The following is a 17193-nucleotide window of genomic DNA, read 5'->3' as shown; positions in this document are numbered from 1 at the left end:
CATATTAATTCAACTAACCTTCATTGCTGAATTGAATTCTTGTGAGCACAACAGGAATTTGTTATTCACCTGGTGATATCAGAAAGTTCTGTGTCACAATTTAAGCATTCAAATATTTGAAAACTTAACTAAAAAACAATGTTTCCTGCTCGTGTGTAATGACACTCTTTGCTCTCCCATGGTACTCGGGGTCTTCCATTTGTAGCAACCTATGGTTACTTCACAACGACTAAAAATAAAACCTGCCAAATTGTTAAAAACCACAGAGATGTAGTGGCCAAAACTGACACATGTACACATATAAACACAACGTGCAGCCACGCACACAAGCACACCTTCTAACCAACTTGTTACGCCCAGTCCCATCAGCCTGTGGTCTCCTTCTGAAGAAGAAATACTTCATCTATCATCCACAATTTGCAGTCCGCTCCAAAAATAACTGGAACCCAGAGCGGTTTCCCAGAGTGAGGGAAACAACAGAATATAGCTCATGGAATCTGCCCTATTGTTCGAAGCCAACGCCAGAGCGTAAATGGCACTTTTCCCAGCAACAGTAAACATAGAGAACTGGACAATACAGCTACTAGAAATAGGCCACATGAAGTCTTGTGTCATTGTCCAACTCTGGATTTTCACAGAAACTCAAATACCAAACGTGGTTGTTTATTTGGTCCAAAAAGATAAACCATACAGAGAGAGAAAAGATTGTTTTCTCTGTATAGTGTAGAGTTTTGACTCTATGGCAGCAGTGTTTCATCAGATTATCTAGTAATGGCTAGACTACAGCTTTATGCTTCAGTGCCATTGTGACATTTCTGAAAGAGAGATAGGACGCCATCAAAAACTGAGACAATTGGCAGCATTACTGCATTAATTTGTCCATAAATGTGTTAGGTTGAGATAAATGGACAGAACCAGTTAAAGCCCCCTTTCCCATACAGTGCTCCTGTAATATCACCTCTAACCTTTTCCAACAACAGACTATTCTGAGCTGTTGCTTGTGCCTGTCCCTTGTGGACAGAGGCAGGCTAAGTTCTCACACAGGGCCTGCCATTCATCTCAGAAACCTTAGCTCTCTGTTCACCAGGCACAGCAACAAGTGCCAAGGTCCACCCCGGCCTGTATATTTACAGAACTGCTGTAATTTAGAGACATAAATCAACCTTTCTCCTCAGATACTAGCCTCAAAATAAGTCATCATTTAAAGGAGGTGATTTTTATGCACCTTGCTGCACAGGTAGAAAACCATTATAACAATCAGAAAACAGAGACAAGTATAAGCCTGACTCCACTGTAAAGAGAAGGAGTGATCTGCCAAAAGAAGACTCCTGTTTGATTATGTAGAAACCATGTACAAAGTCTATTCAGCATTGCTGCTAGGCAACGTGCTTATCTAAATATTGTAAAACAAGAGCTGGGACACGGAGTGACTGTTGAGTGCTTGGCAGCATATCCAGTAGCTGTGACTAACGCAGAGCGTAGCTGTAAACCTGGCATGTTGACTGCTGTGGCCACGATCGCCTTAACTGAAGTGAGAAAGGAGTTTAACGTGTGTAACACCATCAGTAGTATGAGACTAGTGAAATAAACTTAGAGAAACACATACAAAATGTATGAATTGAATTTCCACTTTCAAAGTTTAAACTGCAATGTTTTTTTAAATGCAATCAATGTTCTCCTTACACTCAGTGTTTCAGTGAGGATATTTGATTGATGCTATTATGAACCATGGTTAACTTTACTGTGGGAGTTCAGGTGGTTCACAGCTACAATAAGGTCTTGACACTGCTGACATTTAGCCCCACAAAGTCTAAATAACACACTGGGGTGATGGGACATAAAAATAATTAATGGGTCTGCTAAGGCTGCATTTTTCCAAGGCCAATACCTGTTGATAGGAAAGACATGCACAATGTCTAAAGGAGGTGCTTGTCCTTATCAGAACCATGATTCATCATTTACAAGAGGCACTAGTTTGTTTCCCGGAAGCCTCCACTTTTGTGTTTCAACTAGAAGCAGAGCGGGGACGAGGTGTACGTGGGTCGTTTGGTGCAGGTTCCTGCGCTCCACCCAGGCTTCTAGAGCAATCAGAGGGAGAGGGGAGAGTGCACATGTTTCAGATGACAGAAAGAAACCCTGCACCTGCCGTACACACATTCTTTGGTCCTTTTGTTCAACACCTCCCGTTCCTGCCGTGTCACCAGGGTTAGAGGTCGGTCAAATTCTCAGCACAATTGGTGTGTGTGTTGCATTTGATTTAACAGTAAACAAAGCAGCATAAATACTGTTGAGTCTGTTATACAGCCATGGACTTCACTTCTAAGAGGCGACTTGGCATTCGTCCCCACAGAAACCCTCATAAAGTTAATGGCAGGGGTTTGAATGGTGTACACTTATCTTGTTCTCTGACTTTAACAGTGATGTGCTGTGTAAACCAACCCACAGAGCTGCAGTGTCTCTTTTGTCTCTTTTGCCTCTGGTTATAATTTCTATTTATCTATTTAATTGAAGCTGACTGATAAAAAATCTGCATTTTCATTTGCTGATATGTGCAGATAAACTTTTATTTTACATTTAAACAATTCAGACAGATTTTGCATTTATTTTTTTGGTAAACAAATGTTTCTTAATTCAAAATCTGATTACTTGTATATGTGTTTTTTATTTATAACAATTTTGTGATTAAACTGTAAAATATCAAACCTTGATTACAATTGTATATGTACCAGAAAATAATATCATCATGGAAAAATTGGAGTTGAGAGAATCTTTCTTTTTGCATTTTGTTGCGGATATAAGTCTCATTAATCAGTTTTCAAACTGAACCACATCAATGGGGACATGGCCTCAAAGAGGTGCATACCTTTCCTCTTTGCTGTGCCATTCCTCCCCCTTTCCCTCTCTACCCCCCACCCTCAGCAGCAGCAGTTGTCAGTGTCCATTCCTCACTCACTGCATGCTGACATGGACGAACGGGTCTGGGGTTCATCTTACGCTGTGAGACATGACAGAGCCGGACTCATGTGAGCCGACCCAGGCAACGGGGCGGCAGACTGCCAAGGAGCGGAAGAGAAGTAAAGCACTTTAAGACCAAACAGCCGGGCAGCCACATGCCTGGCAGAGAGAGCAAGACTAGGATGGGAGAATAAAGATCAGTAGACTCATGGGAGCTCATCTCCAAAACACCAGCGTGAAGAAGACTGATGTACTCATATGTCAGGTTTTCAATTAAAATCTCTAAAAGGTTTGCATCTCTCTTTCTGCAGTGGTATGGGAAACAGCAACAGATTTACCACCTATGAGGTCAGAACTGCTTTTCTGACAGTTTATGTGAACTCACACCCAATAATTCTGCACCAGTGTAAATCGTATCATCGCTCAGTGAGGATGAGTAAATATACCTCCAGAGAACTCCTCCAGCTTGTCTAGTATCTCCTGAGAACTGCATTTCTGAGTCACTGGAGTGACTGCACACACCTTTAAACCACGAGAACCAGCTGGTCTGGTTTGCTCTGTGTTCTATATGCTGGGCCTATAGCATTATTGTACCACTGCATGACATGGGGTCTATTTTAAAACTGTGGTCTGGCCAAATAAATGCAATGTGGACAAAACAACACAAAGGACTGCGTTGAACTGTCTTGCACATGAACACACATGCAGTGATTGAGAAGTTAGGAAAATATTCTGTTCTGCTGCAGTTGCCAACACTAGCTTCTTACACATAAGTCTGAGCGCTTTGTGGGAACAGGGAAAAAAATGGTTACCTAGTTGACAAGAATGTCCCGTGATGACTCACAGTTATATGCATTACAAAGGCTGTGAAAGGCACCCTATTCTAAAGCCTGTGATGGCACAGAACAATGCAGACTATTGATCAACAGGCAGACTTCACTCAACGAGAACTCTCTGTGTTGCCTCGACACAGGCAGGCTCGGCCAATCAGAGACGGGCCAGGGAGGAGCCTTGGACATGTATACGAGGTCTGCGGTGACCTCCTTCAACAGCTGCCCTAATCCAGAACTGGAGACAGTTTCTCCTCTCCATGGGCGCTGGATTAGACAGGATCCCACAAGGTCGCTCCGCCACCTTCAGCACGGCCAGTCTTTCCCATGCTGCTTTCCAACTAGCGATTTTACATGGCCCAAGTGAATACATTCCCCATAGCTGCCAAAATGTTCACCCCCACTGCAACAAACTGATTCTTCATGAGATGTTAAGATAATAGCTCCTACCTCGGAGCCGGTTCCAGGAGAACATTTTTGTGTTGGCCGTCTTGAATGTTACTTCAGATCCGAGTCGCTGTAATCCGCCTACAAACCAACCTCAGAGAAGCAGCGCCCAGTGATTTCTGTATGGAGAGTATTGTCTTGTCCCACCATCCTGCCTTATCCCACGAATTCTGAGGCTTTCTGCTGGGAACTTCCAGCCCTCTTGTTGCTCTGCTGAACAGCCACTGTCTGCCTCAGTACTCAGCGACAGGGTCAATAAATTGCCTTTTATAGGAGTGAGCCTGACCAAACAGAAGCTCCCGTCCTTCACAAAAATCCACCCCTTGCTCTTAGTTGAGGAGCATGTGGGGACTTTTCAGGTCAAAAGAGACTCGCGACGAGAGCGAACATATGCAGGACAGGCTGATGACGGAATCAGGCTGTTTACTACATACAGGCCGGTCTTTCTGTCCAGGACACCAGCTGTCAGAGCAAGAACAATGGGGTCACTTGTCCAAACAAGGGAAATGAATGAAACTATTAGGGCGTAATTGTGCTTAATAACCCACAACGTTCATTGTCTAAACTTTATTTTATTGTATTGCTTAATCTCATCCTTGTTATAAATGTAGACCTGTTCGACAAAGCCTTTAAAAAATTAACTCAAGCATTCAATCTCTGCCTTCTGTTTGCTGCCAAAACAACATTTTCCATCAGGATCAGACCTGCTTGCCTACCGCCAGTAGCAGTACTACCTCGTTTTGAGTTGGACCACAAAGCCCCCCTCCCAAATCCTCCACTGCTGACGTGACAAACGAGGCCACGGTCTAATCCCAGGGCAGAGTTACAGGGTGAGGTGGGGGGGTCAAAGGCTGGTCGAGGAGCCACACAGGAAAGACATGTCCGGATTGTTCTCTAGAGGATGTGAAGGTGCAGACGGCAGGCTGTCCAGGATTAGAAATAGAGAGCAGCCTGGTGAAGACGTTAACGCTGGGTCTGTGCCTGCCCGAGGGTAGAGTGAGGTGGAATGTGGATCAACATGCAGAAATGGATATTTTCTGAATAACAATAGAGTTTGAGACTGTGCTTTTTCATTTTTGTAGAATTGTAAAGAGCGCATGTAAGTTTTGCACTTTAAACATGCAGCTCACTACAATTATATTGACATGTTGAACTCTTTTTTTAAGCAGATGACTCATTCATCCTTACAGCCTACAAGTTATTATCCTCTGTAATGCTAGTGAGTGATGATCAGCACTCTGAGCATCATGTTCTAACTAGTGTGGTTTAACTGTCCATTAATGCCCACAGGCAGAAGGTTCAAAATGTCAGGGTTATACAGGTACAGTTAATTAACCTCATTACGTCATTGTGGCAGTCAGATGAAACAAGCATGTTGCACGTTAACGGCTCTGATCGACAGGAAGGTGAGCAGGACTGTGGGACAGAAAACAGGATTCAAAAAGAAACTGAAAGAGTCCGACTCTTTCAAGAGTAAGACCAGAAAGAGTAAGACCACAGTAAATATAATATTAACACATCACAACCCAAAAATAAGACATTGTAAAGGAATCACACACTTCAAAGTTGCTTCCTCTCAACGGGCAAACAAACAAGTCTATTGTCAAATCCTCAGTAGGATGGACATCCTGCCATGTCTTTGTCAAAAGATCCAATTCTGATTCACCTTGTTACAGGGATGCATTGTTTGTCCTCTTTTGTCTGAATGTTGTTGTGAGGGAGCACGACAAACAGCGAATCAGCTCAACTCAGAGACAAACCCAAATGAGTAAATTAATAAAAGTAGTTTGAGGAGGCAGGAACACCAAATGAACCAACTTGTCTTCTCTGTCTGTGATGTAGTGGACACTGGACAGATAAGGAGGCTGTGAAAGATAAAGATGTGAGAGGGACAGATTGAACACATCTGAGGCAGCTGATAAAGCAACACCAGGTGAATGCTGCCAGCGTTCGTCGGATGAGCACCAGCTGGGTCGGCAGACAGTGAGCGCGCCACACCCAGTTAGACAGGTTGGCATTGTGGGGCAAACTAACAGCTCCAGGCGATATAAATGAAATCCAACCAGCAGCTTGTTCTTCAGATAACACATTGAACAGAAGTGACCAGGAGGGGGGAACTGAAGCCTCCAAGTCTCATCAGTTTGAAAGTCTACAGCCTCCATCTGAAAAGTGTGCAGGAAAACAGTTTGAGGGGAACTGAGGGAGCTTGTTCTATATATCACAGTAGCTTTAAATAGACTGTGTGGACTAAAGCAAACCATCTGTCTCGAGCAACAGATTACAGCTAAACAAAGTTTTAATGCACATCTGCAGTCAGAGCAGCTGCTGTAGAAATCCAGCATGTGCAGATCAAACCAGTAGCTACATCTTTACCAGCACTGATGGCTTCACCCAGTAAAAAAAACAAGAGGGGAACAAATGGGCTGTGGGACATTTGCCTTCCGTTTGGGTTATTGGTGTTTAAAACCGCAGCAAACACTTTAACCGATGTGTGGATCGGTTGAAGAAGACATTTAAAAGATGAGAGGAACAGGAGGAAAGTAGAAAGTAGGTTTAAGATCCGACAGAAGCTTCAGCTGATGTAACTCTGCTGCAGACAGTGAATGAAGGCTCAACTTATCTCAGTGTCAAACTGCTCCTCAGCTACATGCTAGCGAAACACCAACCAGCCCATCTTTATTTAAACTGCACAGCGGTCACAGAGTTAACAAAGTGGAAACACTAACAGAAACATTAGACCGTGGATGTCATATAACTCAGTCTATTGCTGCTTTTAGTTCGACCAGCTCCTGCACCTGAACAACTTAACATTTCACTGCGTGTGTAACATCCCTCGGGGCTGGAGCTGGAGCTCGCTCTCTTGCTAGCTGCCCTCACGGAGCTTTTCGGCGGCGTTTCGCTCCTCAACTTTCCCCCTGTTCAACTTTTTCTGTTATCGGTTTGAAATCGACGTGAGAGGCGTCTTACCTTGTCCCGGCCATTTTCTTCACATGGTAAACGAGCCGCACGCGAAGAAGGAGCAGAAGGAGAACTAGTAGTTTTTGTGAAGTTTCTGGTTGTTAGCGCGCGACTGTTCTGCTCCGTGTGTGAAGTGAGCTGCACGAGACGCACCTCTCTCTCTCTCTCTCTCTCTCTCTCTTTCTGTGTGTGTGTGTCTCTCCCCCTCTATCTCCCTCCCTCTCTCTCTCTTTTTCTATCTCTGCGTCTCTCTCTGTCTCCCTGTGTGTCTGTCTCTCCCTCCCTCTCTCTCTCTCTCCCTCTCTCTCTCTCTCTCTCTCTCTCTCTGTGTGTCTGTCTCCCTCTCTTTCTCTCCCCCCTCTCTCTCTCCTGGTGAATCCCATATGGGTCTCCGCCTCTGCACGTGAGTCACAGGTCGGTGTGTGGGGGGTCACCCAGTCTGCGCCCCTCTCCCCCTCACCCCTCTCCCCCTCACCCCCTCTCCCAGAGCTGGCTGCAGAGTGGGAGCCAAGGTTCACTCAGATCAGAAGTGGACTGATCAGAGCACGTGACGGGATATCAAGTGTTTCAAACTGTCTCCTGTCAGATCAGACCTTTATTTCTGAGGGGACAGCCTCATCTGTCCCCCTGCAGCAGCAGCTGGAGCAACAATAAGTGACTTCCAGCGGTTTCCTTTTACTGTTTGTTTATTCATCTATTGTGGATGTTTCAAAAAAGGCAGATAAAAAAAGAATTCATATGTTTGGAGTAATCTCCACTTCATTTGCACTTACATGAACCAAACTTTCCAGTATTTTTTCACTTTATATTCAAAATGTTATTTTACCAGAGGAACTATTATATATATATCATTCACAGCCTTATTTATTTTATTTATATATTATATCTATATTATTTAATATTTTTTATATTATTGTAATCTTGGAGCAAGCTGGCACAATAATTTCCTTCAGGATTAATAAAGTCTTATCTCCTACCTAACTTTGAATATTTCAGTACACACCCATGTCAAATTATTCTATGACACTCTTTTCTCATGTTAATTTCTCTACAAATAAAATATTTGTTTGCAGTAATAGGTGTATATTATTTTATTGTATTACATTTTCTGTTTAATTGTATTATTCTATATTCTTGTATACCTCATTCCAGCTATTTGTTGCTGTAACAAGCAAATTTTCCCACAGTGGGATCAGTAAAGTTTATCTTATATTCATATTTAATGTATTACTTATGGCCATAGAAAGTATTTTCTGACTTATGGAGTGAAATTAACTTCTGTCTATAATAAGCTCTGGCTCTGATATGTCAACACAATTAGATGTGAAATATGCAGATCAGTGCACATTTGATTTGATAAGGCCTTGTTTACTTATTAAAATATACAGTTTCATCAAACTATATAAAAATATATTATGAAAGTAATCAACTGGGTTCATTTTACTCTGACATCTCCTGTAGTTGTTAAACTTTTGACCTTGTAGTGTTTCTTCTGAAGCCACATTTTTGGAAAGAAGTTGCTGGGCGACACACCTGGACTAATATTTGAATACCAGAGATAAGATATGCAGATTTTTCAACATATTCTCACTTGACTCAGTCCGTTAAAACCTCAAAGACCTAAACTATCTCTCTCAGGATGATAAGTACTTGTCTCTCCAGTGTAGTAATACTAGTGACATGTAGAAACCATGTAACCCTGTGGACAAGCAGACAGAGACACCTGCTGGACATTATGTCAGAGTAATAGTCGGGTCATATTTATGGTCAAACAACACTTTATTCACAATTACTATCAGCACTCAGGTCTATGGAAATAGTTGCTAAAAAAAGTCACAGAAGCTAACAAAGGCAGCTAGCTAAAATTCACATCAATAAGTATTACACTGTTGTGTTTTTCCTCCGGCACAGAGTAAACTTAACATCCATTGAAATGTACATGGCGCTTCTCTTCACAGTGAACCCCTTAAGTGCTTTTCCCATGTAAATAAGGAAAGAACTAACATACAAATTGAGGGCAATGACATTCTCAAGCTACATTTCTCACTATAAGTTCATTTTGTCAGCTCATATCATACAATGAGGTCTGCCTCTTCAGTATTATAAAAAATATTGTAAACATTTATATTAATTGCACAACATACATTCAAATACATACTGTACTGTACAGCAAGGTTTTGTATCTGTGTTGTTATTCTGTAGCACCATGTATAGCAAGCTGAACAAACTTTTTGGATACTTCTACAGTGTGGTACTGAAAACGCAAAGGAGTAAAATGGCATTCACTAGTAATGACGCATCCTGCCTGTGGACCAATATTCTGGAGGTTTGGGTTGTATTACTGTGAGAGAGTGGTTAGTGTAGGGCTGTACACGCTGTGGCGGTCTCCCCATCTCACAGCTTTGAGGAACATGACGCTTTTAAAGGACATTCATCAGCGTTAAGATCAACTATAATACAAAAAGATTAGAAGAGTCTGTTACTGTCGGCTGTTTGAAAAGTCTGTGCCACCTCCATGTGCAGACACGTTGGTGCAGAGAAAAGAGAAAGAAATATGTCCAAGCACTAATGATTTAGCATGAGCCACAGAGACATCACGAGGCCATGGCATCATTGTGTAGCAGCAGTGTTGACATGTATCATCACGTTGCCACCTTACATCTCATGACAGGAAAGAAAACTGATTAAAGCTGATATATATTATCTACAAGCAGTACCGTTAGACTGAATGGCTTGTGGATACCAAACTACCCCCACCTGATTCACAGCATCTTGTTGATGTTAACAGTCCTGACAGCTGGGGGTTAACAGAGGATGCAAATGTGTATGAAATGTGCGCGGCAGGTAGAACTGACGGTGGAAGAGTCTTTAAACCTCCTCTCAGTCTCAGCGTCTCCTCTGTCTGGGTGAGGGCTGCAAACAGCAGCTCGCTCAAGAATGAAAACCCAGAGTAGAGAAAAGTGGTATCTCAGGTTATGGTCCATCGAAGTGTGGTCAAGGTCCTTGGGTTTTTGCCTGCACTCCCTCCCTTCTCCTTCCTTCGCCGGAGGAGGCTGATGTGCTTGGTTGTGGGATGCAGGTGGTTAACCAACCCACCCTTCCCAAATCTGCCCTCTGTGCAGGGGAAAAACAGAGCTGTGAGTTACATGTGCTGCTCGGGGGTTCACTGGAAACCATGGCTCCAGTTGTGGTCTGTTCCTATCAACACTGCGAGGAAAAGTAACGAATGACAATAACAGGACTGAGAACACAACATAATGAGACACATCTGCATTGCTTGAATGGGTGAATGAAAAAAAAGATGAAGGTGCAGCTTTGCAATGCAGGTAGATGAGTTACTGTAATTAGAGATGTAAAGAGCTACAGTGAAAAGGAGTGAGGGCAGCATGCTGCTGGGTCATCTGACCAAGCTAAAAGAAAATCTGGACAGAGAGAGGAGTAGAGCTTGGCTGACTACAGAGGAACAGATGGGTTATGACAAACTCACAGCGATTTGGACGAAGGCTTCTTCACTTTTGGCCTCTTTCGACGATGAACTGGCCTGAAGCATGCACAGCACGTAAACACGCGCAGGGCAAATGCATGTGCATGTAGACAAACACACAGGTATAAACACACAAAAAACACACACACACACACACACGCACACACACAGGTGCACACACATACATACATGCATGCGCACAGACACACATACACCCCCACACGCACAGCAGAGACAAGCAATTAGGCTTCATTACATTAAAAGGGAAGAGCAAAAGCTGAAATGCAGGCTTATATTTTGGCCCTTTATTGCTTCTGCATGCTGAATTACTTTGATCACAACAGCAAGGAACCATGGAAGTTTATAGAGGATCAATTTAAGCACAAAAATCACTGTATTTCATTTCCTTGACTCCCCAGATTACTCACTGAGCAAAAATATAACCAAAGACGCACTGGGGAGGCTGTAACCTTTCTGATTTTATATTGTTACATGAATTCCATCTGCAGTGTTTGTCAAGGTAATCAACTGTGCTGTAAGAGGAAGAAAAAAAATACCTGTATTCGCTGAAGTAGTTTCGCTCCTTCCCTCCTAAAAGGAAGAAAAAGTTTAAATTAGTCTCAGTCAGAATCAAAGCAGACGTAATAATAATTCATGTTTGCCTCAGAGGAGATTTTCTCACCCTTCTCTGGGTTGCATTGCTTATGTCCCTTACAGCCTCGTAATTCCATGAGCTGTTGATGCAATGCATTCAGAGCGTTGCGGTCGAGGGTGCTGACAGCATTTATCAGCTACAGGAATAATAAGGACACAATGTCAGCAAGGGTTTTGGGAACTATGGAAAATGTGTGCCCCCTGTGCTCACAGGAATGCACCATCAATCATGTTGTAGGTTCATTTTGTAGTTATTATTCACAGGTTATTGCCATCATGCTTGTGTCTGCACAAATGACATACCTGGTATGGGTCGGTGTTGATGTCAAAATACTCCAGGAAACCAGTAGCAAATTCGCAGAACAGGAAGTTGTGTGTGTCATTGATGGTCCTGAGGCACCAGTAGGTGTTGTTGTTGGCACTGGTGCATGCACAAAATGGACCCACTGAGGGAGAGAGGAAGGGGGAGTGGGTAGGGAAGGGAGGGGTGAGCATGAAAAACAATGGATATTACACCAGGATTCCCAAAATATTTTTTTATTATATCTGCTCTGGAAAATAAGTTCCAACATAATATTCTTCTAAAACAACATGTTGTTCCTCACTTGTCCAGAAGGGGGCAGTCTGCCAGTGGTGGTTGTCATGGGTGAAGCACGTCAGACCAGGCATGCTGCAGGTGTCGTTGTTCTGGAGCCTTTTGAGGAATTTACGTATTTTCTTTCTGCGCTTCTGCTCCTTCTGCAGCCACTGACTCTTTTGCTTGGATGGCATCCTGACGAGAACAAACAATCGTTATAATAAAGCTGCAGGGAGAAATAAAAATCCCTCAGTTATTTAGTGTCATAAAATGTATGTTTTTTACCTCAGTGAGTGCATGCGTCCTGTATTTAGCCTGAAAGTGTCTTTATTCTTCAGGAGATAACTGAAAAGACAAAAGAGGACAGTTTAAATATATGATTATATCACCATGCTGCTGGTGACAGTGTTGTGTCCCGATTAACTCTCACCTGGGAGGGTCACACTGACATTCCTCTGGCCGCACCTTTTTCAGGTGACCTTTGATCTCACGCAGGTTCTTGATTTTGGTCTGCAGTGTTTCGATCTAAACTCAACAGGAACACACACACAGCCATAAAACAAAGACACCACAAGATACTAATGCATGAAAAAGATTTTACACGCAGGATTAAACAAGGAAGGAAAAGTGTCAGTACCTCATGCTCAATGTGTAGTTTATGGTCTTTCCATGCTTGAAGGGACTTGTAGAGTCCTCCATCACATTTTACTGTGTCATTCATAAGAATAGAGCATCTGCAGGAACCAAAAAAAACATTCACTTAAATAAAAGCCATCCATCCACCCTAAGAATTTGATCTTAATACATAGGATTACTATCAAAATGTGGACAACCTCATCAAAACCTTATCCCTGACTTTAACCGTGACCAATTCATGCCTCACACGAACCCTAACCTAACAACCATACTCATGTTACCTCTAACCTTAACCAGGACGTCAGAAATGACATTATTAGGACCAGGCATTGGTCCCCATGAGGTCTACTAGTCCTGACAAGGTCAGTGTTTGTGCTGAAAAAGGTACTAAGGAGATAACAAAAACAAGCACACACACACACACGCACACACACCTGTAGGTGACTTTAAGAGCAGCGGGTGGTGTGAGTCTGTTGCTGCTGGTGGGTTTGGCTGTGACTCCCATTCCACTGAACTCCTCATTGTCCTCATCATTCTCCACTCCGGTCCTCCTGTCTCTGGTCCAGCTGCCATTACTGGATCCCAGCGGCCGGTAGCCGTCCTCCAAGTCCACAGCGTACAGGTCTCCATCCAGCTCAAATGATACAGAGCGAGCCCAGCGCTTCCTAGAGACAGTCTTACTGGATTTCATCTCTGAATAAGACGAGACAGAAGAATCTGAATGAGACGGAAAAAGAGGGTTGTGTTTTTGATACTGCAGATCAGGATCTGTGATGATGGAGACAGGTGAAGACCAGCATGGGATCAAAGATATTGATGTAATTGACTTCTCTCAAGGCCCTATTAGTGAAGCCCACCACTTGATGGCAGCACAGACACACTCCTCATCTCATGAATACTTCAAAAGCAGGCTATTTTAGTTTGAGATTAATGTCCCTGTTTGGCAAGGCTTTGTAGACTGCTGCAAGGACATTTCAAAGGAAATCTTTCTGCACAAAATCACATCTATTAATAACCAGCAGAACAATGGTGCATGTGAGTGACAAGAGGAACTTACTCTTCTTGGTGAGCAGCCTCTTCCTCTTCAGGATTGATGTTTTGACGCTCACGTCACCACAGTTGCAGCTGTCTGCGTTGGGTGTGAGAGACAGTTGGGAGGCATCGCTGGCCATCAGAGCCTGCATACGTGGGGCAAAGAGACTCGCCATGCCCTTGCACTTATACAGCCTCAGTTTGCCAGTCGGTTCCTCCACACACTGCCATTTCTGAAACAACACAGACGGAAATATTATGGTAATCCACAAACAGCTTTTGATTAAAGTCGGCCTTTATGGTATTATCCTCAAAGAAATGTAGATCTGTGGAATTTTAATGAACTAAATATTCCAGATCAATATTCTCATAGGATCAATCTTGCTATTCATATTTCTTTACAAATCAGGGTTCTTTATACACATATTTAAACACTTATTTTGAAGGATTAAAAAAGAAACTTTGATGTTAATAGAACTCTGAAAGCACAATGACAGCAAATTATCACTCTGCTTGAGCTGCACTCCATGTTGTTCCTCTCAAACTTAATTAAATCAGTCTTTTTTGGCTCCTGCAGGTCAGATACCTGTCCTGGCTGCTGGCAGGACGTCTGGTACTCTGCTTTCTGGCACAGGTCCATCACACGCTGGTATTTCGGCAGGAAGTTCTCCTCCTGGGCCATTTCCTTCCCATCAGCCCTCTTGTGTGGAGGCTTCCTGCAAGGACAGGAAAACGTGAAGTTTCCTTGACCCAAGCAAAGGCAAAGAGTTTGTTGTCACTACAAGACAATGCCTGGAATGAGAACATGTCCCACAAAAGGTCAATCCATAAAACATACCCCCTCTCCACCAGGAAAGAGTCTCTCCAGGTTTTACCCTTCCTGCTCAACTGGAATCTGGAAAATGAGAGAGAAAGGAAAAATCCTGTCCAACCACTCTGTGATATTTGCACTGAATAAACAAGCAGTCCTTTTCTAAATGCCACCCTTGTACAGCACTGAAAAGGTGTTATACATTTATATTTGGATTGCTGATTTCATTATGTGCAAGAAAACACCAAGAACAGAGATTTAGCAAAACTTTGTGAAGTTCAGGTAAATTACTTCCTGGCACAAATCTGCAGCATTTTAAATATCATTCTTCAGTCATTTGCTAAAGGCCAAGATAGTGAGTAAAATAGCTGATGTGTGTGTTCACCTATTGACTGGTTTGTCTGTGTCCAGCAGCTTGAGGATGGATTTGCCATCCATTTCTGCCGGAATATCAACACCAGCCATGTCCAGCATAGACGGTGCCAAGTCAACATTCAACACTATATGAGGATTACTGCGGGGAAACAGAAGGACAGTGATCAGTGATCAAATGTTCATTCATTTCACATATATAAAGCCATTTTCAGACATGAACTCTGGACAATGGGTCCAGATTTTCTACAGAGGTTGCCTTTCAGGATATAATGTATAAATTCAGCTGTGGAGATCAAGTTTTTTTTTTTTTTTCCAATACATTGACAACTGCGCCTGAAAAGATCTTGAATCTTCGTCTACATCTTCTATGTGCATGGCACTTCTTTATCCTCCTAACATATTTGTTTTTAATTTAGCATCTGTCACGTGTAGAATCATTGTCAAAGATGCCCAATTGTTCGTGGTGAATCCTCTGGAAAATGTTGCTATGTTCTCCCACTGGGACGCTTAGACATTATCGAGAATTTTAATTGGGGGACTGGCAGGAGAACCTCCACAGAAAGTCCGGAGCCTGTGACTCTGTGATTTGCTCACATACAGCCCCTCTGGAGAATGTAAGGAAATTATCTGAAGTTTGTCTGAAAGCAGCGTAATACAGCATTTAGATATCAGGGGAGTCACTCACATGGCACCATGCTCCACATTAGGTCCTCGTACATAGAAGGGAACACGGATATCAAACTCATAAGGCATCGACTTGCCCTTGACCAGACCAAACTGGCCGATATGGTAGCCGTGATCTGAGGTGTAAATGATGTAGGTGTTCTCCAACTCCCCCGTCTCCACCAGCATGTTATACACCTACAGAAGATACGACTCATCAAACACTCACAGAGTGGAAAAAGTTTTACTACATGTTTGATAGCGTCTCCTGTGCCAGTTTCAAGGAAAATGGGATTGAACAATTTACCAAGTGTGTCAGTGAATACATTATACAGTCCCAGTCAGAACAAGCACAGATCTCTCAGGACTTGAGGGTGTCAGACAGAGTGTGAGTGTGTCTGGTGTGTTTAAGTGTGTGCGTGCATGTGTGCTTCTGTGTTTAAGCATATGTCTATCTGGCTGCTAGTCCGTCCTACCTTTTCCACACTGTCGTCCACAGAGAGCAGGGTCTGCATCCTCCTGCGCTGCAGCATGTTCGTGAACTGCATGTGCACGGGCTTCATGGGCCCTGTGTAGCGCAGGATCCAGTGCTTGTCTAGGTTAGGAGCATAGTTGTAGCTGGGGGTTCTGAAGATGGAAACATTACATTTTTGTTGCTTCTTACAGATACTAAAAATGAGGATAATAGCAACGCACAGTATATCATTGTATCTCCCCATACACTTTTTTATTTTTTCCATCTCTGTATATGTAGTTTCTATAGTCTAATGCTGTAAATTGGATTATAGAAAATGTACCATTGTGTGCTGAGTTAGAGCAGTATTATCTGCCAGCTCTTATCTTTCTTTCCAAAGTAGCCAGAAAACTGTTTACACAGTGCTAAACTGGAAGTTACATAAATCATGTAAAATGCAAAGTACTGCAATCGATAGGTGAGCACAGTTCAATCAATATTTAACTCAGAGTCATGTGGAACTTTAATTATTTGAGAATAAACACTGCTAAATAGCTAATGAGATCTTTGAAGGAAACATATTTAACACTTAAAGTGGATCGATTTGACTTTTAAGAAATGCTAATGCCTCGTGCAGCCTGGTTCACAGTGGCAGCTCTAATGTAGTGTGAAGAAGCGTCTGCAAGGTGCCAAGGTGGGAAGAAGCTTAATCACCCGAGGAGTGCCGGACTTTTACTGCCTCTCTCTCTCTCTCTCTTCATGTGGATGATAACGGCAGAGGGAGATGGAGTGAGAAAAATAGCTAGTGCAGGCGTGCTCGGAAAACATCACCCAAGGGATAGCAAATTTATGGAGAAAGAGCAATTAAAAGTTTGTACAAAGACACTGGGGCGGAATTTTCAGAAAATTCTTTGTGTAAAGCCTGTGTGGTACAGGTTAATGATGCTGGAGGGATTAGATGAGGCAGGGTGAGGGTGTGAGGGGGCTGGAGAGAGGGGGCAGAAACTGTAGTCTCATTACTGGCCTTGGATCTGTCTCTCGAGGCCAATAGCAGGTCTGCCATTAGCCAGCAGCACTATACAGCCAGTCACAAGCATGGATGGGCAGAAAGACAAAGTCTTAAATGTTTTATGTGTATGTGTGTAAATGTGTAGTTTGTGTGTGACTGTAATTCATTACCTATGCATTATCAATCATGCATTTCCGGTCATGGCTGACAAAATGGTACAAATTAGCAGAGCTCATTACAGCAGTAAAAACTAATGTGAGCAACACATGAGCCAAATAAACCGGAGTGAAACACTGGCAGAGGAGAGG

The 17193-nt window shown here is 42.9% G+C and overlaps 2 protein-coding genes across 9 annotated transcripts in view; both read right to left on the bottom strand.

The window, feature by feature from the left end:
- arhgap46a (Rho GTPase activating protein 46a) overlaps nt 1-7437 on the bottom strand; it is a 31781-nt gene extending 24344 nt beyond the window's left edge. The window contains exon 1 of one of the 3 annotated variants that reach the window (XM_020086722.2): nt 7200-7437. In XM_020086722.2, the coding sequence (XP_019942281.2) occupies nt 7200-7213 (14 nt within the window). In that variant the 5' untranslated portion in view covers nt 7214-7437. Of the gene's footprint in view, nt 1-4235; nt 4474-7199 lie in introns of those variants that run through there. The other 2 variants (XM_020086725.2, XM_069511948.1) reach the window with 2 other exon arrangements.
- A 1508-nt stretch (nt 7438-8945) lies between these two features.
- Nucleotides 8946-17193, bottom strand: part of sulf2a (sulfatase 2a) — a 47702-nt gene continuing 39454 nt past the window's right edge. For 4 of the 6 annotated variants that reach the window (XM_020087068.2, XM_069511872.1, XM_069511882.1 and 1 more), the window contains 16 exons: nt 15899-16049; nt 15445-15620; nt 14770-14898; nt 14412-14468; nt 14160-14289; nt 13599-13806; nt 12976-13258; nt 12543-12639; nt 12336-12430; nt 12191-12250; nt 11934-12100; nt 11632-11774; nt 11357-11465; nt 11232-11265; nt 10678-10731; nt 8946-10304 (listed from right to left, as the gene is read on the bottom strand). In XM_020087068.2, coding sequence (XP_019942627.2) covers nt 10274-10304; nt 10678-10731; nt 11232-11265; nt 11357-11465; nt 11632-11774; nt 11934-12100; nt 12191-12250; nt 12336-12430; nt 12543-12639; nt 12976-13258; nt 13599-13806; nt 14160-14289; nt 14412-14468; nt 14770-14898; nt 15445-15620; nt 15899-16049 — 1924 coding nt within the window. In that variant the 3' untranslated portion in view covers nt 8946-10273. The remainder of the gene's footprint in view (nt 10305-10677; nt 10732-11231; nt 11266-11356; nt 11466-11631; nt 11775-11933; nt 12101-12190; nt 12251-12335; nt 12431-12542; nt 12640-12975; nt 13259-13598; nt 13807-14159; nt 14290-14411; nt 14469-14769; nt 14899-15444; nt 15621-15898; nt 16050-17193) is intronic. The other 2 variants (XM_020087070.2, XM_069511885.1) reach the window with 2 other exon arrangements.

The sequence above is a fragment of the Paralichthys olivaceus genome, chromosome 2 (genome assembly GCF_024713975.1).
Source record: "Paralichthys olivaceus isolate ysfri-2021 chromosome 2, ASM2471397v2, whole genome shotgun sequence".
Classification (NCBI taxonomy): domain Eukaryota; kingdom Metazoa; phylum Chordata; class Actinopteri; order Pleuronectiformes; family Paralichthyidae; genus Paralichthys; species Paralichthys olivaceus.
This window is presented reverse-complemented; position numbering and strand designations above follow the sequence as displayed.